The following is a 27,710-nucleotide window of genomic DNA, read 5'->3' on the forward strand; positions in this document are numbered from 1 at the left end:
CAGTGAAGACTTCATAATACATCACATTCTGTTAAATAACCATATATTCCACTTAAAATAACCCTGTCCGTACAAATTTACAGCAAATCCACTGATAAATGGATGACTGGCATTAAGGTATTTTTATTTAATTGTTAAATATTGTTTCCAGTTTCATGTTTTTCATGTTTTTATCCCATAAGTGGAATTATGAGAGGGAATTTCTAATCAGAATCCTAAGAAGGATAAGTAGGTTACACAGGTTTGCAGGTGAACATTGAATACAGAAAACATCTGTCTCTCGTTTGCTATTGTGAGCAGCTGTAAGGGTTTGTGTAGAAGTCTGTTAAAATAACGGCGGGCAACACTTGGCAGGTAGTCTTTGATCCAGTTATGCAAGACTCACTTTCAGGCAATTAAAAGGAGTTTCTGTAGAAGTTTTTGCTGTGATGCAGGGGAAATAGAATTCCCCAGAGGGCAGGGTCTAAGAGGAAAAACATCAGGGTCTTTTTTTAGTTTTTTGTTTGAAGTGTTCATCTAATTATCTCTGAAATACTAGACGGCTATAATCAAGACTTTAGTTTACACTACCAAAAGCAACGCAGATATGTCCCCTCATTAGAATGACGGGGGTGAACTATTCATTCCGTGCAGATTTGCTTGTTTTGAATCTCTTGGTCTGTGACCTGTTAACGTTGTTTTTAATCAGCTCTGTAGCCGCTCTCAGTGACACTGATCTCCTCATTTAAATCTCAGCAAGAAAACGAGTAAGCGTGTTTGCCACAATGTTCAACAATTAGTTTAATGAATTTGACACAAAAATACATCCGACAACATTAACGTGTTAAACTTCAGGCACATAGTTGAATACAAACTCCTCCTTATGACTTTAAAATAGCACCAACAGTCGTGTGGAGTCATTAAAAAAAAAAAATTAAACATTAAATCTCCGTGAAACAGATTATTGTTAGAAACATTCATGCCACAGTGTAAAAAATCTAATTCTTTTGCTGCTGTTGTGCACTTTTCTGCTTTTCTGTGCACAGGAAAGAAAAAAACACATTGAGTTTTTTTTGGCTGATAACGGAGGTCTCAAACTCGCAGCTCCTCAATCAATTTAGTGTGGCCCGTCATTTCATATTAAGTTATAATGGTAAATGGCCCATGACCTCCTCTACCCGTAGCTAGATTATAGACAGAATATAGTACTAAATATGGTTGTTAGCTCTAGTCAGAAATGGTGAGCAACATTTTATTAATAAATATACATTAGGTTGTATATATAAATGTTTTTAATTGATTACATTTAACGTAAAGTTATCTATATGAGCTTGTTTAGTGTTTTTATTACAGTTGTCCATGTTATATTTTACTTACTTTTTTAATTAATTTTGCATCATCCCTGTCTTTTTATTGTCAACTGTATTGTTCCATATCATACCAACCACTTTTACTACCTTGATTTTAAGCTCTTTTCCCACATAGTTGAACACTTCTTCTCCTGACCAGACTATCCCCTCGTTGGCTCTCAGGTCATTTGGGTTTGAGACCCCTTGTATACAGTGTTTGTCCAGAGGCACAGAAACAGAGGATCCCTTGCAGTGAAATGTACTGCATGTCTTGTAGGACTGCATGGTGAAGTTCTCTGTGTTGTCCACTAGGGGGAAGAAGTGGTTTTTAACAGTGCCTCAGAGCTGCTGACAGTCTCCAGCTGCTGCAGAGATGCACAACATAAAAACAGTCTTTTCTTTTGCCAAAGTGAAGTGGTCAGCACTCTGGGCCAAAACCATTGTGAGACCACACCATGAAGTGTGTGTACTCTAATGTAGTGCAGCATATGTTGTGTTTCAGAAGGCACAACTTAATGTTGTGTTGAGGTCTGGTGAGTGAGTCAGTGTCTTACATGACGGAGCAGCACTGGCAGGTCTTACGCTTTGTTGGGCCCTTTCCTTGTTCTTCAGCTTTGTCTGGTGAAGAGGATTTCGGTGATTTTTCCTGATCACATTTATCATCCTGGACTTTAACTTGCGCTCCATTTCCGTCCAGAGGAACTTCCTGAAATACTTCGTCCTTGGACTCTTTCTCTGCCTCCTGCTCTGCTTCCTTGCTTACAGTCGGTGGAGCTGGAGCAGATGTCTCATCTCCTAAGACGTACTCTTCTCCATCATCGGTGATCATGACTCGCTCCACAGTGATCATGCCCTCATCCCCGTCTTGGCTGTTTCCCTGGTCAACTGTGGCGTCAGTGTATCCCAAGAACAAAAGAGTGACTGGGCCGTCCTCTAACTTTTGATCCTCAATGTCATCTACCGTCACTGCTGAGACATTCCTGTCATCTTTTTTATCTTTCTGGTTCCCCACAGTTGCAACACTGTCATCTGTGCTCAGCTCAGCCTCTACGACGTAGCTTCTGGAGCTGTCGAGCTGCATAATCTCTTCTGTCACTGCATGATGGCCAGAAAGAGAGAGCTTTTCCCCTGGCGTTCGGCTCGCTTCTACGATCTCAGTCTTCATCTCCGCCTTGCTCGGCACGACTGTGACTTCATCCAGCAGTGCTTTCATCCCGACGCCGTCAATGACGTTCAAGATCTGGCCAAGCTCTTCGTTTGAGGGTTGACCATCTGGGCCTCCGACGGTGTGGATACTCATTCTGCCATCATCAAAGACCGTGTGAGCCCTCTCAGTGCCACCTGGTGTGGACACGGGGGCCACCGACCTGACGACAGTCGCCCCCGTCTTTGGATCTCTCTCGACCTGCACTGCTACCATTCCCAGGACTGCGAAACAACAGACGGAGCAGAATTCAAATGAAGGTAACATGCAAGAGGAAAAACAACTCTCAAAGCAAAATGACTGATTACATAAAGGTCTAACTCTAACATTTAGGACGGTTTATTGGCATAATTTGAACATATATATATATATATATATATATATAAAAAAGCTTTAAAGCTGTAGTGTGTAACTTTTTGTAACAGTCAAATGAGTCCATACAAAGCTGATTAAGCTCCACACGACTCACCCTGAGTCTTGCATGGCTACATTCCTGCACCTGCACACAGGAGGTAATCTGTCTTTATGTCAAGATAGACGGAAGCAACAGCAGCATTGTGCTAGTAAAGTGAGACGACGGGTTGCAAACGGGTGTAAAAACACTTCTTTGTGAGTGAAAACACAAAGAAATGCTCACAAAACTGAATTCTACTGCTCTGGAAAACACGGTCGTTCAGCAGTTTGGGGGGGGTTGAATACTTCTTGATAGTTTTGCTTGACAGAGCCCATTTTCACAGCATACAAAAAATGTTACATTGTTTTGTTCCTGAAGATAAAAGATTAAGATAAAATAGGTTGATTATTTAGTCTTTTATACGATATGCTTTACAGAGGCTGCCATATTTCTACAGCGACCTTCTGAAGCAGAAGTTTACTAAGTAAACAATGAAGAACGATAACCCGTCTGATGTGTGAAGGCCACTGTGAGGGTGAGAAGTTCTCCACATGTCACCAATTCTCACACAGTCTAAAGTCATTTGCTGTCCAGGACAGGTCTGTGTGTGTGTATTTATTTATTTATTTTAAACCACATTGTCTTATTGTCTTTAAACTAAAAGGTCAGAAGTGCGACGGTCAATCCGAGGTCAGAAACAGAGGTTTGTTTATCTAATGTGAGGGGACACAGGGCTCACAATACAGTCAAATTAATAGAAAACATTGTGCTAAGTATAACTTTGCTCTGAGGACTTCTGTTCCATCGTTAAGTCGTACCCTGCAGGCTCAACCTGGACAGAGGAACATTACATAAATGGGTTAATACATGATGAGACTGGAGAGACTATTGCACACAGCTGGAGAGTTTTATGTCCTAAAGTCCTGTTGTTAATATTTATCCTACACGAAATGTCAGTGAAGGTTCAGTTCAAATCACCTCAGTTAAACCTCTGGATCCCCGGTGCTATTTGTAACCCAGTAAATGCACATACAGTATTATATAACATCTACAATACCGTGTGCCTCACCTGATCGGCCGTCCTGCCCACCTTCAAGAAACATCTGTTTTTCCATTTGTGTCTGGATGTGCTCCTCAGCCTTTGTAGTCACTGTAAAGAGAACTGACAGAAAACAGACAGAACTGATATTATAATCAGTTTTTTTGTTTAAAAAAACAAAGGAAGGAGTTTGGCTGATGTATAGTACAGCATTGGTTTAGAGCTGCAACTAACGATTATTTTCATAATCGATTAATCTGTCGATGAATCGTTTGGTCCATAAAATATCAGAAAACCTTAAATAATGTTGATTGGTGTTCGTCAAACCTGGAAATGATGTTCTCAAATGTCTTGTTTTGTCCCCAAACCAAAATGATTGACTTTTAGTGATTTCTTTGTTATCCAAAGCAAAGAAATGAAGAAAATAATCACATTTAAGAAGCTTAAACAATCAGAAATCTTATTTCAATCAAGGAAAAAAGCTTCAAACAGATTAATCGATTATCAAAATAGTTGTCGATTCATCTAGTAATCGATTAATAATCAATGAATCGGTTGTTTCAGCTCTACATTGGATATATGAAATGTAGTCGAGCCGTTTCTCAAAAATGGCTCCGTTCTGTCACGTTGATTTAAATGGCCATTCTTCACGCTCAGTATTAGTTATGGCAAATGATCATTCGTCAAGACAGAACCGATTCTTCGGGGAACTCGGTCATGAGAGTGACAGAGAGGAAACCAAAGCTGATGGCGAGCTAGTGACAACGACAATGAAGTAAACTCTGACTTCCTACCTCGTGCGTCCTCGTCAGTTGTGGCCTGTGGGTAGAAAGAGATAAGTGTCAGTGCTGTCCATGGTTCCACGCACAGACACTGCGTCACAACTGAGTTTGCAACTTTCAACACATGCCTCCCACCCTTTCCGGAGGCCCTCCCCTGCAGCTCGTATCCTGCCATTAATATTTCACAGTCCTCATTGGAGGACACTTCAACCCAGCTCCCATAATATAAAGAGGCACTGAGATTGTTATTTTTATTCACGATACATAATTCAAGGTACTTGTACAGACTATTTTGTTGTAAAGTGCATGTATTTCATAATTATTCAACCATTACCAAAGAACCGAGCTTTGACTGGAGGCCAAATTCATTCACTGACCCTTATTTTTATATTCATTAATGAAAAGGTTTGAGTTTTTTATATGTTCAGCTTCGAAAGGAGAATTTCGCTGGAGGACCATGGTACTGTGTTTGCTGCACATTTTAAATCTGCTGCCTCCACAACATACAAATACTATTGGGTTATTTATGTAGCTCAGTTTCTGCTAGAAAACCGAGTTATTAGGTGAACTTTGCTGCTGTATGTGATGAAACTATGCAGAAACTGCTGCTGATCTGACGTTGTTTTTATCTCTGACTATAGACACGTCTGCCTATCTCACCTGATAGGAGTTGTGTGTTCTGGCTGTTGCTACACAGCTGACCAACTCTTTCCTTTCTTCTTGGGAAGCTTGTTCCTTTTTTCTGGCATCAGCTGTCTCTTCTTTCTCGTCCTCGGGCGTCTTTTGACTGTTTTCCTGTTCTCTGGATAACACACACACACACACACGCGTATTGACACAGACTTAGTCTTTGTTAACACAAAAAATTGCAAATTAGAGCCTGTAAAAATGAATGTACAGTATGTTCTATAATTCATCACGCCATAAGCGCCAGTTGGTCCTGTAATTGTCAATAAACAATTATTAAAAAACTGTATCGTGACTAAAACACTGTGCTTCAGGTTCCATGTTTAGAAATCAACGTTAATTTTTTTGGCTGTGTTGATTAAACCCCTGTACCCTCCTCAAATTTACTACCCACTGGACACCTTTGTGACAAAAATGTACACATACAAAAAACTGCCATTAAATCGTAATACATTTTTTCCGCCTTTTATAAATGAACTTCAGCCCTCATCAAATTGATCAAATATTCAATAATTTTCAGTATTTTAACCATTTAAATGCCAGTTTAATTATTTGAATTATTCATTATTTATTTCACAGAAATGTTTTATTGCTAAACTTTGACATATCGAAGACTCTCAACACCCCCAATGCCTCAACTCCCTACTAATACAAATACTTAAACTGGAACTCAAGGGGTTAAAATCCTGAAAATGATTGAATATTTGGTAGATTTGACTTTAAAATTGTTTAATAATAATAAATTATTCATCCATGTTGCTTTTGTAGCAGTTTTTGTAAAGTGTGCATTCGTGCAAAAATTCACACCCACAAGCTTGTAACACAGCCAAAATGATCAAAAAAACAATAACATTGGATCATAGTCTGCCTATTACTGATCTCAGAGAAGCTGTTAAAATGTGTCTCACGCGGCTGCCTGCGTGTCCTCTTCCTCCTGCGGCAGGGGACCGGTCCAAAAGCTGTCAAGTGGAAGGAGGACAGGAGGTCGGGTAGATTCACTAAGCCACTGGTCCCTCAAGTACTTCCTCTGAATGAGAGGTGAAGGAGACGAGATACAGACAAGAGAGTGAAAACTAAGACGACTTCAAGCTTTATGCCTCACACAGTTTACAATGATTTAAAAAATATATAAATGTCGAGTTATGTTACTTGCTGCTGCCTGACATCACAGGTGTAAACAATCTGTGCCAATGTTCCCCCCTCATTCCTGTGTTGAGCGCCACCGTGAGGAGTGATGAAGTAGTGCTCCGGGTGAGTCAAATGCTGCATCTTTTAAATACCAATGTCAATATTTGGTGCCAGCCAGCATATTGATAACTGTGTGTCATGATTCATTCAGCACATCTGCTGCAGTGTTACTGTTAGTCGGCCTTCGGAGTGTTCAGATGTGCACACCAAACCTTCTGCCTGTGTGAACGTGAAACAGAAGCAATCACAGAACAGACACCTCTCCGTAGAACACTCAAGGCCTTCTGCCATTTTGTGTCTGGTTGACAGTGAAGGGGATTTTACGGCTCTGTGACACACAGACATGCTGCTCCTGGTGTGGAGATATAATCTGTCGTTCATGTCCGACTCTAGTGTGACAACCTGAGCCTTTTTTCTTTTTTAAGCTTCAACCTTGCCGTCTTATCTGAAATATCAAAGAAACTCCAACCATTACAACTCAGATTATATGAGAACATTAATACCACCCTAAAAATGGAAATTGCTGAAGATCCTTTACTTTCACCTTCTGTCCATGTTTGTCACAAACCTGCTGCTCTTCCATCATCATCATCATCATCATCTTCTCACAGTGGTTTTATTTGCTGTGGAGATGCTGAGAATACCCCCACCACCAGCAGCTCTCCTTTTAGTTTCTGAAGTAGAAACTGACGGATTCTGCTTCATGTTTAGCCCCCACTAAGATGAAAGAGGTGTTGTTGTGCCTGGTGTTTAGTTTTATTCATTTGCATTACGACTGCAGCTTAGATGGTGTGTCCATGCTGTAAATGATGCACACGCCCCCAAGGCAACACTTGGTTGTATAAAGAAGTGTGCTCCATGTTTTTTTAAATGTATTTATTTTTTATTTTTGTGGGAGGCTGTAACTGCATACGTGATGCAGCCTTGGGTTATTGGCAACAGCATAAGTTGTTATGTGTCCTATAGTGAGCCACCGTGAAGTAGATAATAGGATACATACCAGCTCAGTGCGAAGAATCCCTGACAGACATTAAAAAACCAAAAAAACCAACATGCTCTGAGTCTTTCATCACTTCCTCTGCAGCGTCGCTTCCTTATTGTTTTAACACGAGCAAACACAAAGCGCTAAAAGCAAGTCAAGTTCAGCACATGTGAAGTGAACTGAAACAGCTTGCTTATGTTACTGGGCAAAGTCCAAGTGACCCCTCCCAGAACACTTGAGCCAGACGTCACCTAGTGAAGAGCTCATGTTGGCAGCGGCATGAGATGAGGGCGGGGACACGGCAGTGGTTAATTTTTAACATGAAACAGCTGGAGAAACATAAACAATGGGGTGAGATCACAGAACAGAAATGTTTTCAAGGCATTTAAGAGTGCCTTCTCTTTTAAAGGAATATAATATGTCTTCTGTTATGTAACAAGTGTAAGTCCACTCTCATGGTATGGTCAATTTAAACCTATATTTATAATCTCCATTAGCTGTTTTGGTTTAGCCAGCATGAAGACATGTCACATGCACCGGACGGATTATTCTGATGTGTTGTAAAGTGAAAAGTGCTCAGTTTACAAACCTTTGTCTGGGCCTTTTTCAACCACTCTTCCTCTGTCTCCCTCCTCAGCTTCTCCTCTTCCTCCTGCTGCTGAAGCCTCTCCTGTTGAAAGGACCAAACGTTACTGTTTTTTAAAGACAAAAAGTAAGGTAAGAAAAACCCTGGGATCCTTAAATGTTAGGATGAATTTCTGGAAACAAATCTCTCGTATAAAGCGTGATAAAGTTAACTTCTTGACCGCGCCCACCACCGCCACCCAATCACGGGCTTCTTTTACTCTCCTCACTTTTCCTGCTGCAGAATTCCACACATGGCCTGCGCCGCCGCCGTCTGTAGATTATCAGCTGTGTCTGTACTTCAAAGCTCACAAAGACGGTAATCCCCCGTATTCTCTGGCAACTGTCTTACCTCTTAACAGCAAACTGTCACGGAACTTGAATTAGTCCAAGAAGTCATTGGTGATTGTGAATTATGAAGCGACTGCTGCATTTTCTCACACTAACACCAGACAGAAGTTGGTCCGAGAGCTCTGCCCCTGCAACATGTCGGTGGGTTACACCCGCTTTTTAATATATTTCTTTGGTAACACCCCTTTGCAGTCATGGTCCCAGAGGACAAGGACGACTTCTGCATGAAAGCAGAGAACTGAGATAGTTGGAGAGAGGGAGAGGGGTAGAGAGGGAGAGAGGGAGAGAGGGAGAGGGGTATTTTTAGGGGACGTGACCGGCAGATTAAAGTGGCAGATACAGCTGGCAGAGAGCAGGGATGCCGAGAGAAATAGTTCAATGACGCAGCACATTGTACGCATGCTGATGCTGTATTTGTACTGTTAATGTAAGCTGTAAACATGTTGTGCTCCGCTCCAGGCCTTTGCTGTCTCTGGTGAAGTGGTTCACTTGTGTTAAGGCTGATTTTTACTCCGGAGAGAGAGAGAGAGAGGTCAAGCCAACTCCACTCAGGCCCTCAAACCTTTCATTACACACACCGGTGATCATTGGCCAGAAAGTTAACTGGGGAATGTTCTTTCCGCGCTGACTTCAGGCCGTGCACATCAAGTGAGATTGTTCACTCAAGTGTCACTGTTGGTACGGCAAGATTATTTTGACAGGAGGTGAAAGAGCGTGTGGCTTTAAGGCTGACTAAAGAAGAAATAATAAAAATAAACAGACAGAAACTCTCACCGTGATGACTCTCAGCCTTCGTTGGTACTTTTCTGCTTCATCCATTTCTTCCATGCTTTGCATCTAAAACATATGAATGGGTGGAATTTTCTTTGAATGAATGAATTTGTTTGTTTTGTACATAAACATACTGTACATGTGAAAATATGTATATGAAATAAAAAAGAAACACAAAACAAATTGAACTAAACACGTACATATATGTGTACAGTACTGAGAAAAAGTCTTAGGCCACTATTATATCTGTTGTTTTAGCAACGCTACAATGATCATACAGTATAGTGAATAATAATAATAATGTTATTGGTAAAATTCTGTCTGTCCTGTTTCATATAGAGCAGGGCTGAACGATTTTGAATAAATATCTAATTGTGATTATTTTGACAGGATTTGCGACTTATTCTCAGTCTGTAGAATAAGATTTGTATAGATCAAGACAATAATGAAGCAAAAAGGATATTTTGACACACTTTTGTGTTAAACAAAAATATTGTGCCTCTTGCGATTGAAGGAAAAAAAAATGCACTAGGCCATATTGTAATTTCGATGAAACTTTGATTAATTGTTCAGACCTAATATAGAGAAATGTCTACTGTGAGTAAAGCTAAATTGATCATTAGCATTTGGGTTGGAATGAGTTAAACTCATACAACAGCATGTCTTAACCTGCATTTAATGCACATTAATACAGAATCATGTGCTGGGTATATGCATGTATATAGTATATGTAAAAAAAAATTAACAATTTCATTTGATTTGGAAATTCACTTCATACTGGACAAATAAAGTTGTGTGAATTGAATTGATTTGACCCAAAGTGCCAGGAAACAATATAAACACAATCACCCATAAAAACCACAGCACAAGGACCATTAAAAAAATAACAATAATAATAATAAAACAAGAAATCATTCAAAAGATATACACGTGAAGTGTCATGTCCATAAAACATGTTTTAAACCAGGGATTTAAAAAGTAAGACGACGTTGGCGCATGAAACACCAACATGAGGATGGTTCTGAAGCACATCTTAAAACTTTATCGGTGAACTTTAAGAATACTGCAGAGTGCGAAGGTGAACTACAAGAAAACTACGAGTAAAACGTTGTGTTGTGAAGCCAACCTGGAAGCACTGAAGCAATATATGGATCAGTCACAAGGGGGCGACTTTACTATCTGCAAAAAGACATCCAATTTGGATGTAACTCAGTGTGGAAACTGATCCTAATTCTCACTGGAGTTACGATTTTAAAACATCGTGTTCTGGTCTGAAGACTTAAAGTGTCGTTGTGCTCATCACACTCTATGATGTGCTGTCACGTACTCGAGTCCAGCGTCATGTAAACACGTGGTCAGAGAGTAGTCGTGTGCAAATGATGAAAGAAGCTGAAGTATTGCTTTTCCTTCTTCTCTCTGGTGGAGCAGTGTGTTCCCTGTGTGTTCCCTGTGTGAAGTGTCGCCAGCTCAGTGAAATTTTCCCGGTGACAAAGAACGTGGCCTGATGGCAGCATGTACAGTAAAGTCAGTAAAGAGGAAGTTTTAATCCCCGAGGTTCACCTCGTGATGTGTGTGTGTGTGTGTGTGTGTGTGTGTGTGCACTTTAAATGATGACTGGATCAGTTCAAACATACATTTTGTGTTTGGCGTGCAGGGCAGGACGAAAACCAAACCAGGGCTGCTCCAGAAACACCCACCTGCTATTTGAGTCTATTGATTAGTGAAGCGTGAACAGTAGTGTCACATGCCACGCTGAGGTTAAGTAGCACCGACACAGATCAGGTCATAGAAGCCCCGATAACCTTCAAAGGAGGACACGTTCAGTTTTAGTGGGATTTAAAGTGTGGATTTGTGAGATGTTTCTTAAAAAAAAAAAAAAGGATTTTAATTTGTTGTTGAAGTTAATATTTTGCAGTTAATAATTTTTGGTACACATTTACCAAGACCTAAGGACTGTTTTTATATGATCAGCATGAGAATAAAGCTTCCTTATGTGTTGACATTTACTGCATTACATAAACCTGACTGCTATCCTGCTAAATTTGTAGCACTTTTTTTACTCATAGCAGGGCTTTTCACACAAGTTCCATTCAAAGGGAGAATCAGTATTTATGATGTTTATCTTCTGTGTAGTGGATATAGTTTAAAACATTCTGTTGTTATTAAATATCTTTGGATGTTGCTCAAAGACGTTTAGATTTGACATCATTTTGGAAATGAAGGGACATTTTAAAGCTGTTAAAAGTGTTTAATTAAGCCTGGGACCCTGAAGCAGTGGCTGAATCATAGACTGTAACAAAAATCTCACTGAAGCCAACCTGGAAGCACTGAAGCAATATATGGATCAGTCACAAGGGGGCGACTTTACTATCTGCAAAAAGACATTCAATTTGGATGTAACTCAGTGTGGAAACTGATCCTAATTCTCACTGGAGTTACGATTTTAGCTCCTTTTTTAGAAGACAATAAACGATAAAGCACAGCACATATCAGCGGACGCTGGTGTGATTGACAGCTGATATCGTCCTGGTTGCAGACCATTATCTCTAAACCCTCTGGTTGCAAAGACACCCCCCCGACCCCCCGACCCCCCGACCCCAAAGACCCACAGAAAGCAGAAGGTGACGAGGAGCGCGAACATGGTTCCGTTATCTCAGAGCTGCTCTCTGCTCCATATTAATGAGGAGCCGACTTCGAAGCATTATTGATTGATGGGGAAGCGGAGCAGAGGAGGAGGATGGAGGAGATAAAAAGACCGTTGTGTACTACATAGATATTGATCAGCTCACACCAGCCCTCTCTCGCTCTCTCACATCAAACATTCAAGTCCTTGCCAAGACCCGTCTCACACAGTGTCAGCGTGGCAGAGAGTCATTGTGAGCCGGAGATAGCTGCAGCTCACATTCCTCACACATTTAACTTGAACTCTGAACTTTTCTCCCCACAGTCCAGGCTCTAATGTGCACCACAGCTCCACCTGTTGAAAGCACGCGCACCTGTGGCCTTTTTTTAAGTGAATTTTTCTATTTCACTTTCTCCATAAGCTTTATAAGCTTTATATGTGTAATAATGTGGTTCATAGTCTCGCATACACATTACATCAAAGCCTCTCTGTACAAACGTTGTCTCTTTGAAGTCAAGAAGCTCAAAACCCCCCTCTTAGATGTATAATAATTTACCGTTAATGACTGTTTGTTAGTTCACCAGAGATAAGTGTGTATCTGCTCCAGGCTGATGAGTCAGTGTGTCGCCCAGCTCGACTCAGCTAACCTCACATCTACTTTTCATGTTTGGAAATGAGGTGATGGACAAACTTTGTGCTCTTTTCTGACATATTATACATATGCTATCATTTCAGCCATAATCACAGACTGTATATGAACATGTCGTCTATGGTTTGAAAAGTGAAGTTCAGAAAGTAGGATGGCAGTTCAGAATTTAGTTTGAATGGAAGTCTGTGGGAAAATGAGCTTGAATTATAACATCACTAAACATTTTCCTGAGGAGTTAATGGTCTCAAGCACTAGATTTGGGTCTTTTTTGAGTAGAATATGATGTGTTCCTATTTAGAGGAAAATGGATGATAAAAGTGTGGCTCATATGATTGAACGGAGCCTGATTGCAAGTGATGTCTGTGAATTTTCTGCTTTCAGAAACTGACATGGCAGTGGTCAAAAACACTGATTGTACAATGGTTTAATATGGTGTTTTTTATGAAACATTGGTGTGATACAGCCAGCCTTCAAAGTGATGCTACACAGCTTTTTTACAAAATGATGATTGGTCTGTTTGTGCTGTTATTATACAGTCAAACACATTTGTTATTTTTACTGTATGGTCAAGCAACATAGTGTTGAAATGTGAAATGTGTGTTTCATTACACAAACCTTGAATTCTTGAATTGAAACTGATGGACACCCAATATCTCTTTGGTGTAATATTTGGCACCGTTTGAACTGAAACAGTAAATGTAAAAGTGGGATTTAGTTTTTAAATTTGTGTGGGGGCATTTTAAATTATTGATATTTTATAGCTCGATTTCACACTTAATAATTTATGAATCCACATAAAGTATTGCATGGAGTTTGCATGTTCTCCCCTGGTGTGCGTGTGTTTTCTCTGAGTTCACAGTCCAAAAACATGCAGATTTGGGGGATGAGGTAAATTGATGTGAGTGTGAGAGTGAATGTTTTTTTGTTTGTATTTGACCCTGTGATGGAACTCTGTCTTTCGACCTTTGTCAGCTTAGGTTTGCTGTACCTGCATGAACAAAAAAACAGGATGCAACAAAGACAAATTATCAATGTGCACACTGGAGATGTAAATAGTGTAAATGCCCATTGTTGCGGCGTTAATGTGTCGCATGTTCACATAAAACAAAATTAACAACCCCAAGACTGATAGAGGTAGACAGAAGTTGTCCTGCATTAACAGTTGAGGATTTATCAGATTATTCGCTGAATAATAAAGCCGTTGACGCTTACGAAATATAGCCTTTACCGTGACATTTTTTTACTTGTTATATGGCCTTACCAGGTCATCTTGGCCCTAACCCGAACCTCACTTCTTCTCCATGCCTAAACCCCTCTTTTCCCCCGAAATGGAATTGTTTCTTGTACGTGATTTACTGAGAAGCCGTCTCTTCTTCCACTTTTCTGAGATTTCTCTCAAAATCCTCTATTGTAGTGAAAACTTCGGGACTTCTAGCTTAAGGAATAGTTGCCAGCGTCGGCTTTTCATTGGCAGCCGGCCCTCAGTACGTCACAACCTGCATTAACCAATAGATGAGTGAGTTTTCTTGTTCTTCGTTGTCTTGCAAACCCCAATTGAACCGAGTCTAGCGTAGTGTTAGGTGTGAAAACGATTTGTTCCCACTTTAATGCACCACATTTTAGTCACGCTCGTTTATATTCACATCCGTTTCTGCTGCTAACCACACTCTCAGGTTTGTTCCCGAATTAAATTCTGTTGACTGTGAGAGTTTAAATACAAGTTCCTGCAGCTATAGTCTCCAAAATGGAGGCTGTTAACACAACAGATAAAAGCCTGTGATTGTGAGAGGGATGTTGCTGTAATGTTCATGTGTTCACAGAAATATGTGCGGGAATAAAAAAACGGTCCCACGTCAGAAAAGAGCACAGTAGGAGGTGCAGGTACAGAAGCAGCAGCAGTGGAGACAGTTGTACTCGTGTTACTTCATCTCACTGACAGAACTTTGTCACTGTGATGAGATTCAAAGAACAAAGTACAGAGATCACAGGAAACACAAAGCTCAAGAGTGTGTGACACACACACACACACACACACACAACAACAACATCCGTGGAGGCCACAGGTGGGAAGTCTCAAGCATCTGTGTGATATTTGAAGAAGGAATAATGAGATGCCATGTCTGTTCATGAAGTGAGTGGTGTCGCTGTGAGTTTTTGGTCTGTTTCAGTATGTGAAAGAAGCACAAGGTCACCGTCTGCCCCGAGGGAACTGCTATCTCCTCATGACAGCAGCCTCAGCCTCGACACATGACTGTAACAACACACATGCACTGTGCCTCGCAGTGACTGAATATGACTCTGATACTGTACGTGTGTGTGTGTGTGTTGCCTAGAGGTTAATGAGATGAGGAAAGTGTGACAGGGATGCTTGATGTTTCATGGGTAGTGTAGCCAGTGTTTCACAGACACCATTATTCTCTTGGTCGCCCTGTGGAAACAGGCTTCCATTATGGATGATAATGATTTCAGATTATGTGCATCCCTTCCTCTGCAAACAGAGAGACAGTGATGATGCAGCCCCGAGAGCCAAAACGGCTCGATGACACAAAGGGCAGCGTTTAATACGATGAGGATGAAGAGGTCTCGAGTGGGGAAAAAAAGACAAACAGATGTGGAGTTCCACAGAGTTTCATGAACACAGCAGAGAGTCTCTGTGCATGGAGAGCTGCAGCTGCTCTGCAGCAATATTGTTATGGTTTAACTCATCATTTCCTCAGGAACTTATCTGTTTCTTTTGCCAAAAAATATGATTGTATTTTATTTGTTCATCCTGTTATGTTTGCAAATGTGGGTGTGTCGGTAAATAGTACTTAGAAACTTCCAGAACTGATCTGTACAATGTTAGATAACGGCAACATTCTGTTATATCTGCTAAAAGTACGGGTTAAAAAAAGAGTCTGACGACATTAGTGACACACTAGTGTCTTTTACTCAAAAAAGATCTATGTCATTTAAAGGGAATGGAATCTTGAAAATATGCTTTAGAAAAAGTAGATTTAAGATAGATTTCTGCTCATTTGTATTTGGGGGGGGGAAAAACAATGTTGCCTTTCAGGGCAGGACGATCTGAATACTCAGGTCTAATCAGGCCCACTCAGGAAAAAACGGGATGTTTATGCTGATTGTCATTTTGATCAGTTGTTCCGATCATGACCTACTTGGTTGGGTTATCACGCGTTCGCCCTGTGTAAATGTGACGTACGTTTAAAGGACATGGAGAGAAACATGATGGCAGCACAAGCAAACACTGGCCTGGAGGCAACACAGTTTTCTTAGAAGAGAATGGTAAAGAACTCTGGATTGTAGGGCAGCGAATTAAAGGAATACTTCACTAATTTGCATTTAGCTGCTAGAATAGGGGTAGTTTTTTTTAATCTCAGTTTCCCCTGAAGGAGAGAAAGAAATATCTTCATTCTTTTTTTTAGTTATGCAAAAAAGAATGAAGATACTCTAGTAATACAAAGCTAAATGCAAATCTGTGAAGTATTCCTTTAATGTCATCCTGTCTTCAGCATGAGCTGCTGAGCCTGTCGCTTCTTTGCAGAGAACAAATGAAGCAAACGTATTGTTTAATAAAACATGATGTCGGTTGGCGGAGGCCGGCTCCCCCCCTGACACATACTTCATTTCCCAGAATCCCTTGCTTCACTCTCTATAGTTACTACCTCCCTGCAGGGACGGCCCAGCATAAGAAAGTCTGTGGGTTTGAGTTTATCAATATTTTAGTCCTGAGATATTTAATCTGCTAAATAGTGTGATTACACTTGACAGGACACTTTCTGTGATGTACTACGATTCAGGCAGGAACACTCTTGTCACCATTAAACATTCATCGCGACAAAATACAGTGAGACTTGACGCTGATGGCTCCGCTCCTTAAAAGCCTCCTGGATTAGCCCTGCAGCATGTTGACACAGAACTGGGAGCGCGACGCAGGAAACGCTTGTAGACGCAAGATAGTAGAAATGTTCATTTTAAACTTTTGAGCCTTTGACCGAGAAAGGTGTCAGAGCTTTGCCAGCAGCAGCAGCAGCAGCAGCAGCGGCGGTGGTGGTGGTTTGAGTCTGCGTTGGTGTAGAAAGAAAGGAGCCTCATTTAAATGGACCACCTTGGTGATAGAGTGGCTGTGGCTGTGATTGAAGCGTGACTAACAGACTGCAGTCAGCTGGCTGTCGGCTGATTACAGCTGGGGTGTATGACTACTGTGTCCTGCATGAGTTTAAACTCACAGCGTCGTCGCATTGGCTTCAACGTGCGACAATTAAAACAGCTTTTTGCTTGTTCTGATGATTATAGCAGCGCTGATAAGCATTAAAATAACCTCCACTAGCAACATAAGTGTTAGTTGCAGTCCTGATATACACCAGTATACACACTTGTAGGGTTGATCAACTGTAGTGCCTGAGAACACATATGAACCTTTTACACTATGACATGTGACCTTTTCTCTGGTAGTTTCATTAACAGTGTTATTGTAGGCAACTAAAAAGGTCAGCGAGATGGCCTCAGAAAAACTCTTTTTCTGTCCCTGCATAGACACAAATATACACTGTTTAAAAAACAACAACAACAACAAAAAAAAACTCATATTTTTACATACATACATATTTTTTCCCCAACCTCCCACACTGCAGTGTGCCCATATACCCCAGGCAGGCCAGCCCCCCTGCATTAATGTGTACATTTACTTAACATTACATCAGTATTCATCCAGGTATCAGTACTCTCTGTCCTGTATAATATGAAGGTTCTATTGTTATTTTAAGCCTTCAAGGACTTCCTCGACTGTCAGATGGGTTTATTTCTGTGGACTTGTCATCTCGCAGCACAGATTGTGAGTTCTCGTGTGTGTGTGCACACATTTATTTGTATTTGTTACCTCTGTAGGACCTTTTCTGGCATAAGCACTGACCAAAACAGTCCTAATAATAAGGTAATTTTTGAAGATTTTAGGTATTTGTTTAGGATGTACCCTATGCAGTACCCTAAGGAGGATAGCTGTGTGTGTATGTGTGTGTGCATGCTCTCTTCAAAGCCCAGTGTGCAGCCTGGTGTCAGTGCAACTTACGTCATCATTGGCTCAAATCATTATCAACGACCCGGCAGACGAGGCTTCTGCAGATGGCTGCTGTGTGCTCCGCTGCCTTGAGCTGCTCTGTCAAGTACTTGTTAATTAGAGAGACGGGACGACCCTGCAGAGTGCGTGTTAAACTCCTCCCTTCTGTTCAAACAACAGATCCGTGATGAGATGTCAATGATGTTGCACAGTTCTTCGCTTGCTTTCTCCGCTCGCTCCTCGGCGTTCATGCATTCATTCACTAATGCGCTCTCTCTATTTTGCTTGAAAGAAATGCCTCGTGAACAATGTGTCTCATTTTGTGCTCGAGTCAGCTCTGAAGTGCAGGGGCAGGGTCAGAGGGCTGTACTAGGAAGTAAGATTAATGGGTTAGGGAAGTATATGTTGAGTCTAAAAGTCATAGTGTCAAAAAGTTGGCTCACTTTTAATCTGGCGAGGTCACCATGGCAACTTCACTTTGCAGTCAGCTATAAAAAGCACCACTCTTTTATGAATCGGCCTCTTTGGACATGCTTTTACCTTTTTGTTTCTTGTTGATTATAGATTTGCACTCGTTGTAAAGAGAGTATTCAGTTCCACAGCTCTACAGTGTATCAAGTTAGAAATAAATGTTAGTTGTCAAATGTATCCATATATACAGTACTGTATATTGGCTATATTATTTACAAATGTACAGGTTCTGCAATTATCTGCCGACATCGCTTTCTTGCCTTATTTGCAGCAAAAGTGTTGTTTTTTTGTTTTAATATTAGGTTATTTTTTTTATTTTTTTTACTATAAAAACCTGTTCCTCCGATGTGTCATACGCCCGTTCTTATGTGAACACGCACAGAGCCTGATGAAGAAAACGTTGATAAACCAGTCACTTCACTGTGTTTCCACTCATAAACTGGTAATTCTAAAAATGATTCATACTTCAGACTTCCTTTAGGGGTCGCCACAGCGGATCATCTGCCTCCATCTCACCTTATCCCTCATGTCATCTTCTGTTACATGAGAACCATCTCGGTGGTCTTCCTCTTCTCCTCTGTAGACTAAAATATAGGTGCCAAACAAACCTGCTTTTCTATTATTCCTAATTCTATTATTGTCATTATTAGACGCACTTCATATACGACAAATGAACAAATGAGTGTTGCTTTGCAGTGTAAGCAGTTGTTGCCAATGCTGCAATAGTGACTTTTCCCACCAGAGGAAGGTTTGTGTGCAGCTTCTCAGTAGATTAGCCAATACAAGTACAAACAGTGTCTTTCTGCACTGCCTCGTGATTGGTTAAAGGCTCCCACAGACCAGATTATCAATTATTGATCAAGAAAACATGCATATTTGGGGATTAGGCAAATTGGACACTGGATTTGATGGTAGGTGTTCACCCTATGTCAGATGGGATTGACACCAGTGCCCCCTATGCCCCTCATGTGGAAGATAAAGTGATAGAAGATGAATGAATGAAGGAATGAATGCAGAGAAATATATTTTCTACCCCAGCTTTAAACTGCCCATTCTCAAACACAAAATACAGTGTCAGTGTTTCTAATTGTTCTGAATTAGAGTTCCCAAAGTCATCTGGAGTTATCCATGTTCTGTTTGCCTGATGCAGAAAGAAGCTAATCTTTGTGCTAAGTCGCTATAAGCCAGCCATACCTCTCTCTGGGATGTTTCCTGCTCGTGGGAAATCAAAGAGCTGCTGCAGCCTACACATTACTATCACATGCACACACGTTCACCCACATTCTCCAAAGGAAACATATGATCTCACCAAAATGTGCACACATTGATCCGCCCACAAAGTAGCCAAGGGGACGTGACCGTGCTGGAGTAAAAGCATACAATGTACATGTTGAGGAGATAGACAGGGCACACTTTATGAGCAATTATGAAACATTGTCTGTCTGTCCTCCCACTCTAACTGCAGGTTGAGCTGAAACACTGGCTAATTCATGTTTATTTAAAAAAACATGGGACATGGAGGGCCAGGGGCGCACATGCACATGCACATGCTGTCTCTGTGGAACTATCTCATACACATACTGTATGACATAGAGAGACAAATAAAAGGGCCCTTTTTAATTTAAATATCACGCTTGTCTTTTATATTGACTTAATGCCATGAGTAAGGTCGCCCTTCCTCTCTCCCTCTGTCCTTCATACGATATCGCTCTCTGTCTCCTGAGAGCTGGAAGAGATCGGTGATGTTATAGGGTCACACTGCATAAAAAAGGATTACCATTACCATGAAGGTCAATATAAGGAACTTTTTAAAGGGGCGAGCAGGAGCAAGCCTGTGCTGGCACATTCAATAGCTTCAATGCAAAGGCAAGACTCCCATTTATGAGGCTTGTTCCATATGTTTTATCCATCTTGACATGTAGTCCATTCTTTTGTATTTCTTGTTACTTTGTCTAGGTTACATCATCTTCAAAGTGCAGTACTGTATGCATGGCAACCATCTTCAATTTCTATATGAATAGAGTCTCTATTCATTCAAATTGAAATGATATTTCTTTGATGTGTGTTATCCAGTGTGGAGACACATCTTCAAATGTATTTTCTCAGTCCTGCAGCTGTCTGTGGTCTGCGTAACAGAAATGTTTAGCCACGGTGAAACCAAAACCGAAATTCAGCATTTTAACAGCCTGTGCAGAGCTGCTCTACACTCGCTGTTCTGCCAGAGGTGCAACAGCAGAAGATTTTACAGCCAGACAGAGAAACCATGTTCTGAGTTTTAATGCATCGTCTCAAAGTTCCACATCACAGCCATGTGCGTACATCTTCTACAGATGAAGCCAGCTGTAAATGATCATCATGTAAAGAAGTTGGCTTGGCTATAATACAAATATTTGAGGATTAAAAACTTCATTGTGCTCAGGCAAAAAAACTGTACATTTTTATTCAGTATATTATCAAAACCTTAACTGTATGGAGACTTAAATAAATGGCTGTTAAACTTACTATAACAGGACAGAATGACAAACCAATTAAGATTGGATTTGGAATGTCCCCATAGATCACTGTTCATTCTATTTATAAGGCTCATAATAATGAGTGATTATAATGACCTCACTAATAAGCTCTCTGTATATATTATGTACTTCTTTCTTCTTATGGATAAATACTGATCCTTAATCCACCAAATATCAGCTAGCATCAAAGTTTTTAAGGGAAACAGCCCTGACATCACCTCACAATTTCTGCCACATTTCCTTGATTTGCCTTTTGCCGTTTTCGATGTAAAACAAAAAACCAGTGAAAATGCTGTACGTGCCTCAAGTCCATCGCAAAGTAAAGTGCTCTGTCACACGTAGCCTCTTAATCTCAAGAAACCAGGGATTCATTTAAGAGAATCATCTAAGTTCTTGGCCCTGAGCTAATTAAAGAGTGCAAGAATATGGCAACAGGCCTGTGACCCATTTTTGGATCCAGCCTTAACCACTGATCTTCAGAGAAATGTGCTGCTGCAGGGGGATTTATCAGCCAAAGGTTGAATTAGGTTAATTAAATTTAGGACGAGGGAGATAACGTATCGTCATGCAGTCACTTCTAGATGCAGATAATAAACTTAAGCAGGTTTCAAACTTTCAATCATGATGGATACAGTAAATATTAATACATATAGTTGATCAGTCATCTTAAGTATTATTACACTGCAATCAGCTGGTGAAACCAAAGTTAAGACCATCATTTATGAATGGATGACAGTGTCTACTTGGAACTACACATGTGGCGTCCATCAGGGTTTAATACTGGGTCCTATGCTTCTATATTTGCATATGCCTCATAATCTTATCTTCATTATGTTGATGATGTTAACGTTTATAATCGGACAAACGTTAGACACTAACCATAATAAGTTCCAGTTCCTACTATCGGTCCATTGAGCTGTCACTCCAAAACTCAGTAGCCAATCAGCAGGCAGCTTCCTAAGCCCCACCCACGGTCAGAATCGCAAACAAAAAAAACGTGTATATTCAAACAATAAAATACAATATTTTATTTAACTCCTACTAGTTGGTGATGCATTACATAGTGTGCTGTCTTTTGTTTTTGCATTTTATTGCATATATTTGTCATTAATTGATCACAATTACTGAAGTTCTCCCTAAACAACAACTCCCATGATCCCATGCTGCTTCACGTGAACAAACTAGATCCTCTGTTACTGTTTTGAGAGACTCTTGGCAGCAGAAATTATGTACTGAGCGTTTTAACCCAGTTAAATCACTGCATGAATGGATGAACTTCTTTCAGCTCAACCAGGACATAACACACACTGTGTTGTGTTCATACTTATAACCACACAGTTCATTAATCTGGATGTTGTCCTCAAACCTGACCTTAAAATCTTAAAAATAGAAAAACCTAAAAATGCACTTGAATATGGCTCCAGTACTCGAGCAGTTTTATCACTGAGTCAGCATGTACTCTGATTGCACATTAAACATCTGAATGAGTGGACAGTGATTCCATAAATGTGGATTTATGAGGCCCACGCTGACCATGTCTGTGAAAGTAATGGTTCTCTGGGTGGGACAGACATGGCTCATAAATTATTCAGAGGAAAAGAGAGGGGGAAAGACAAAGGATGAGGTAGATGTATCTATCTGAGGTGATGAACCTGTTCTTTGTTAGTGTGCAATTATTATCTGCAAATACACCAAACAACAAACATCAGTGCAGAGGTTTTGTGTCCCAGAAGTGCTCATTCATCATACCGCAAACCTGATTCACCGCTGCAACCTGACAGCTCATTATGTGCCGGAGACCACAGCAACACTCCGTTCTCTTTCTCAGCCTGTCAGTTTGTTTCCTTGCACAGTTTTTTAGCTACTGATGATGGACACCAACAAACTGGAAGTATTAGCTTTGACAGAGGCGAACACGGGAGTGTTTTTGGAAAGTAGTAAATATAGAACTGGGTGGTCCATCAGTGTAACTGTGTGAACCTGTCAGCCTCCCAACCCAGGATAATAATAATGCAACAGAGTAAAGTAGCTGTGGAGTGAGGAGGTGATGAGAGGAGGTAACGCCACAGCAACGACCATCATGCACAGAAACTCCCATCCATCCCATTTCTACTAACTACGACTAATTAAGTTTGTCCAGCAATGAAAACACCATCGTCTCTAAATGGATGTCATCACTCTCTAATGGCGTGATTCCACTAGCGCGACTCGACTCGTCTCGGCACGGCACGGTTATTTTGCTTTTGCATTAGGGATTACTTTTTTTAGTACCTGCTCTGGCGAGGTTCCAAGCACGCTGAGCCGATACCATGCGTGACGTCGACAGACTGCCGTGCTGTGATTGGTGATTGGAGTGCCGTCACAGGAAGAGACGCAAGAATCAAAGTGAACAATGCCGAGCTGTAGATCAGTTAAAGAGACTTCACAATCCTGAAAACGTGGGTTAATCTCCAACATTTAGCAAGGAAATGTCTAAAGTCTGGTGTATTTAGCGACAGCACTGCTGTTATTTCAGTTCAGCGACTGTGTCAGACGGAGTCTGTGGAGGAAGTACTGAACAAGTTTTCAGGTTTAATTAACTGATTTTAATGATTTAACTGCTTAACAAATCACTAGTCACTTGTTTGTGGGTGTCGCATGTGAAACAAAGTCACGCCAGTTTCATGCTGTGATTACTCCGCCCACGTTGAGGAGGTACTATACTATATATTATAGTAATGGATACACAACCAAACCGTGTCGAGTCAAGCGGAGGCGATATTATAGAGTGGAAAAACAGCATAAGTGAGATTTCAGCTTTTAGCTTATGTATGTAGCTTATTACATCCTGTAGTTACTGTTATTATTTCAGGAGTCTACATCAAGTGATGTTTAAAATAAAAATAATTATACTCGTGCAGATGCAGTAAATAAAAAAAATAAAAATATCTGGACAAACAAACTTTGACTTGTTTTAACCTAAGTCAGGACAATCCAAGTTGTTTTTGTGTCTTATTCTGCTTATTCTTATGAATGTGATGCTGAAGCTCTGGTTTGTGGTAACTGACCTAATCTACACTCCAGATGAGAGCAGATCTATTGGAGTTAGTACATTAGAAGCAGGTATGCTATACATGTGTGCATGACTGCCACCCTCTGTATCATCTATACTTAGAATAACCTCTGTAAATGTCACTGTATTTAGTAACGGTTACAATGTAGACATGCCGGTGTTGTGTGTTCACGAGTATGAAGTGGAATGTTAAGACTTATGGGCAAGAAACCATGTGGAAGTTGTTCATTTTGTAATGAATGATGGAATGTATTGAGTATAAAATCCAACTCTACACAGCTCAGTGTATTTGACCCGTTGGCCTGGACGATAGCTTTCTCCTCCTGTTTTCAGTCTCGCCTCGTGTCAGCATTACTAAGTTGTGACGACTGTAGGGGCATTTTAAAGATTCTGTGCAGATGGAGCGTGAAGAACTACTCCCTTCATCTTACTCCTTCTCCCACCCATCCTTCGAGTAATCCTCCTCCCCCACTGCTGCACATCCTACCTAATGAGGCGCTCTGCTTCAGCATGTGGGTGTCTCCGCAGCCATGGGCACCAATCTGGATGGCTGTAACAGTAGGACTCTCGGCACGCCGCAGATTTCCTTCCCTCTCTCTCTCTGTGAGATGCTTGCACACAGCTCCAACATGCAGAAACATGTCAACAAATACAGCTGAATGCATCCACGCACACAGCACCGGTGTTTATCCAACTTCACATTTAGAAAATAAACAACTGTTTGTCCTGTGTTGCGTCACCATATAGATATTTTTGCACTTGATGATTGAACACTAACTGTCATCGTAACTGGGAAAGTGTGTGTTCTGATGACATATAATGTGGAGTGTTGTCTATATTTTTTAATTGGTCGATTCCCCGAGCAATCCCATCATGCAGTGGGGTAAAATGATATATCGAATTCATGGTGAACGAAATCACTGTGACGCCGTCATGGACTGACTTGGATTCTTAAAGACAACTGACCCATCGTCTTTAATGTCGTTAGTAACACTTGTGCTTTCTCATTATAGAAGTCTGAGGAACTGTCTATCACAGTTTAATCAGCTGTGAGTTATTCCTATACTGCTACCATCTACTTAAACAACACTGCAGTCGAACATGAAGATTACACTTTACAGTAGAGCTGAAACAATTATTCGATTATTAATCGATGACTAAATTAATCGCTAACTATTTCGATCATCCATTAATGCGTTTGAAGCTTTTTTTCATGATTAAAACAAGATTTCTGATTGTTTAAGCTTCTTAAATGTGAATATTTTCTTCATTTCTTTGCTCCAGATAACAAAGAGATCATTAAAAGTGAATCATTTTGGTTTGTGGACAAAAACAAGACACTCGAAAACATCATTTCCAGGTTTTTTTTTTAACGTTCTCTGACATTTTATGGACCAAGCGATTACTCGATTAATCAAGAAAATAATCGACAGATTAATCAGTTACGAAAATAATCATTCGTTGCAGCTCTATTACAGCTTAATAGGTGATGTGAGGAGGGTGGCCAAAACTTAAAAAAAAATTAAATGTTTCTTTAATCATCACTTAATAAAATCAAAAAATAATTTTTAAGATCTGAAAATGTAGATGCAAAAACAGATTGTGTGTCAAAACATCACCTTTCTCTTTCTAATCCTGGCCACAACAGATGGATTATCACACAGACATCAGAGGAGGAAACAGTCAGAGCAGCTGACAGCAGCAGGTACAGCACGTATCCACGGCCAGAGAGAGCTGACGACAAATTGGTGGCAGCAGTAATGAGGATGATGACAGTGATGCTGATAGGTTGTGGTGGTGGTGGTGGTGGTGGTGGTGGTGTTGTGCCTGGACTGTGGCCAGTATGTTTAATAAAAGCCTTCTTGTGCAGTGGGTGACAGACAGACAGACAGACAGACAGACAGACAGAGAGAGTGTCCTAAGGCGCTCTGTCTCCTTAACAGTTGGCTCGAGTTAAGTGCATGGTCTGAGGTCTCTGTTGTTAGTTCATGTGTCCACTGGTGGGGATGTATTGTAAGTCACCCATGAATGACTTGTTGTTTACCCTGCAGACTGGGGCTGCATATAAAACAGCTATTTAGGATGCAGACTGTAGTTTCGGTTGCACCACCACCGGTGCTTGGCCCATTTTACCCCATTTTGTGCTGTTTTAAGTCTTTGACATAATTTCTTCTCCGTTTGAAAATGTACATTTCCTGCAGTCTATTCCTCCCAAACTCAAATTAGTTGAAATAAACTTGTCCAGAGGCTTGAAGGGTGAGAAATGACAGGTTTTTGCTGTCGTGTCTGAGCTTGTTTGTGGGGATGGAAATGTAACTAGTCCAGCAAGCGACGAGCGATAGTAATTAAAGTGTCTTACCTTTTCTTATTTGCAAGCAGTGGAGGTCACAGCAGATCGTCGTCACAGATTCAGGCCTTTTTGGAGTTACTTCACAGAACACGCTGAGCAAATTCACATCCAGAGAGCAGTGGGTGTGTTTTAGCCTGTGCTCTGTGTGTACGTGTGTGTGTGTGTGTGTGTGTGTGTGTAGTTGGGGTTGACCAGAGTGTGGTGCTGCACACTCCTGCCATTAATAAAGTGAAAAGTGAAACATTCAGAAACAGGATCTGGGGGTAACTGCTGGGGAGGTAGCAATGGAAACCAGTAAATGCCACAACACAACCACAAGTAGTACGTCTGTGTGCGGCCGCTTCTTTTTTAAGCTGCAGGATAGGATTTCCCTCTGTCAGGCTTTAAAATAACCGCCACACACACTACTATGTTATTGTAGAGTCTTCACAACAAAATGTACTCAACAAAATGTGTTCAATTTAGAAAACGACTCATTTGTATTTTTGATTTTTATTATCATTGCAGATTAATTGTACATACTCTTGTGTATTTATAATTATGTACATTTTATTCCTATGTTTTGCTTGCTAATATCTAAGTTAATATTTATGACCCTCTGAAGTACATGTAATGAACCAAAACAGCAGTTATTTCTGCTGTTTGGTGCCGTCAGAGAAATGTTTCCATAGTTTAGAGAAGTTAGACTGGCTAAACTAGTGCAGGGAAGTGGAACACTATATTGTGCATTCATTTGTCTCTTTTCCACTACTTTATTGTTGGTTGTCATTTATTTTCTTGCAGGTTTGCTACCTGTCACTTACATCACTTTGCAGTGTCACCCATTGAAATAAGCCGCACTGGCCCCACCCCCCAGCCCGGAGTTGCATCCATTTACATCTCATTACGGAGCGATTGCTTCCCTCCCTCCATGTTCTCTGCTTCAGGACCCCATCTGGTGTGTTCACAATAACATGCATCATTTCCCTCCGTGCCTCGGGGGGTTTAACGCGAGCCTCCACGTACAGGGGGACCACTCCTCTTGATCCCGCGTAAAGGGGGTGGGGGGTGATAATAGCCAAGTGTGGCTCGGGAAATCACATCACATGAGATGAAATTTATTTCCCAATCACCGTGAAAGAGTAAAACACCTGCTGTCGCAAACCTCCCCGTGATATTTGCATAACCTTGCCCACATGCTGTTATGTTAATGGTCTGCCTGTAATGGCATGTTTCAGACGGCGAGAGAATTCCTTCTGACAAACCCGAAGCACGAAACTCCTGAAATAAGAGCGTTAACAAACTCCTGACAACAAATAAATAGCCCGAAGTCACACTTCACCTGCAGTATTGTCAGAAGTCCTGGTCTATTATACAATATGATGCGATTGCTATTGTTTACACATACTTTTTATTTTTTAATGTGTATTATGGTAGAACGGTGGCGTGTTAGGAACAACCTGGTTATAGAATAAACAAAAATAATTGCTTATGTTCGCACAGGATCAAATGAAAGGCCGAGACAAAGGAGAAAGGATAGTGTAGGAATGTGGTCCTTTGTTGTCGGGCTGATTAATGAACTGCCCCTGTAGACTACAACTGGAGCCCCCGGCATAATGATACTCCCTCTGTGTGTGTGTGTGTGTGATGGGGGGTTGTATTTGAAG

At 40.8% G+C, this 27,710-nt stretch overlaps 2 protein-coding genes across 3 annotated transcripts in view; one reads left to right on the forward strand and one right to left on the reverse strand.

Moving 5' to 3' along the window:
* Positions 1 to 762: 762 nt before the first annotated feature.
* Positions 763 to 26,206, reverse strand: LOC131475031 (probable serine/threonine-protein kinase kinX). 2 transcript variants are annotated; one of them, XM_058652834.1, is made up of 8 exons: positions 26,074 to 26,206; positions 9,354 to 9,416; positions 8,194 to 8,274; positions 6,343 to 6,461; positions 5,408 to 5,549; positions 4,760 to 4,784; positions 3,996 to 4,088; positions 763 to 2,756 (listed from the first exon to the last, which is right to left on the reverse strand). In XM_058652834.1, the coding sequence occupies exons 2-8, from the start codon at positions 9,414 to 9,416 to the stop codon at positions 1,879 to 1,881; spliced, it is 1,401 nt and encodes a 466-aa protein (XP_058508817.1). In that variant the 5' UTR covers positions 26,074 to 26,206; the 3' UTR covers positions 763 to 1,878. The 2 variants fall into 2 exon arrangements, with proteins under 2 accessions (XP_058508817.1, XP_058508818.1); XM_058652835.1 differs by lacking the exon at positions 26,074 to 26,206 and adding an exon at positions 17,691 to 17,748.
* The window catches only part of plppr2a (phospholipid phosphatase related 2a), a 71,404-nt gene continuing 51,928 nt past the window's right edge, over positions 8,235 to 27,710 (forward strand). The window contains exon 1 of the mRNA XM_058652837.1: positions 8,235 to 8,321. The gene's annotated coding sequence lies outside the window, so the exon portion shown is untranslated. The remainder of the gene's footprint in view (positions 8,322 to 27,710) is intronic.

Source organism: Solea solea, chromosome 16 (genome assembly GCF_958295425.1).
Source record: "Solea solea chromosome 16, fSolSol10.1, whole genome shotgun sequence".
NCBI lineage: Eukaryota > Metazoa > Chordata > Actinopteri > Pleuronectiformes > Soleidae > Solea > Solea solea.

Excerpts from the sequence above, each read along its gene's own strand:
- LOC131475031 (XM_058652834.1), bottom strand. The coding sequence starts at position 9,416 with ATGCAAAGCATGGAAGAAATGGATGAAGCAGAAAAGTACCAACGAAGG. Across the intron at positions 8,275-9,353 it reads GAAGGCTGAGAGTCATCACG|GAGAGGCTTCAGCAGCAGGA; the intron begins GTGAGAGTTTCT and ends TCCTTTCAACAG. Across the intron at positions 4,089-4,759 it reads AACTGACGAGGACGCACGAG|TTCTCTTTACAGTGACTACA; the intron begins GTAGGAAGTCAG and ends GTTTTCTGTCAG.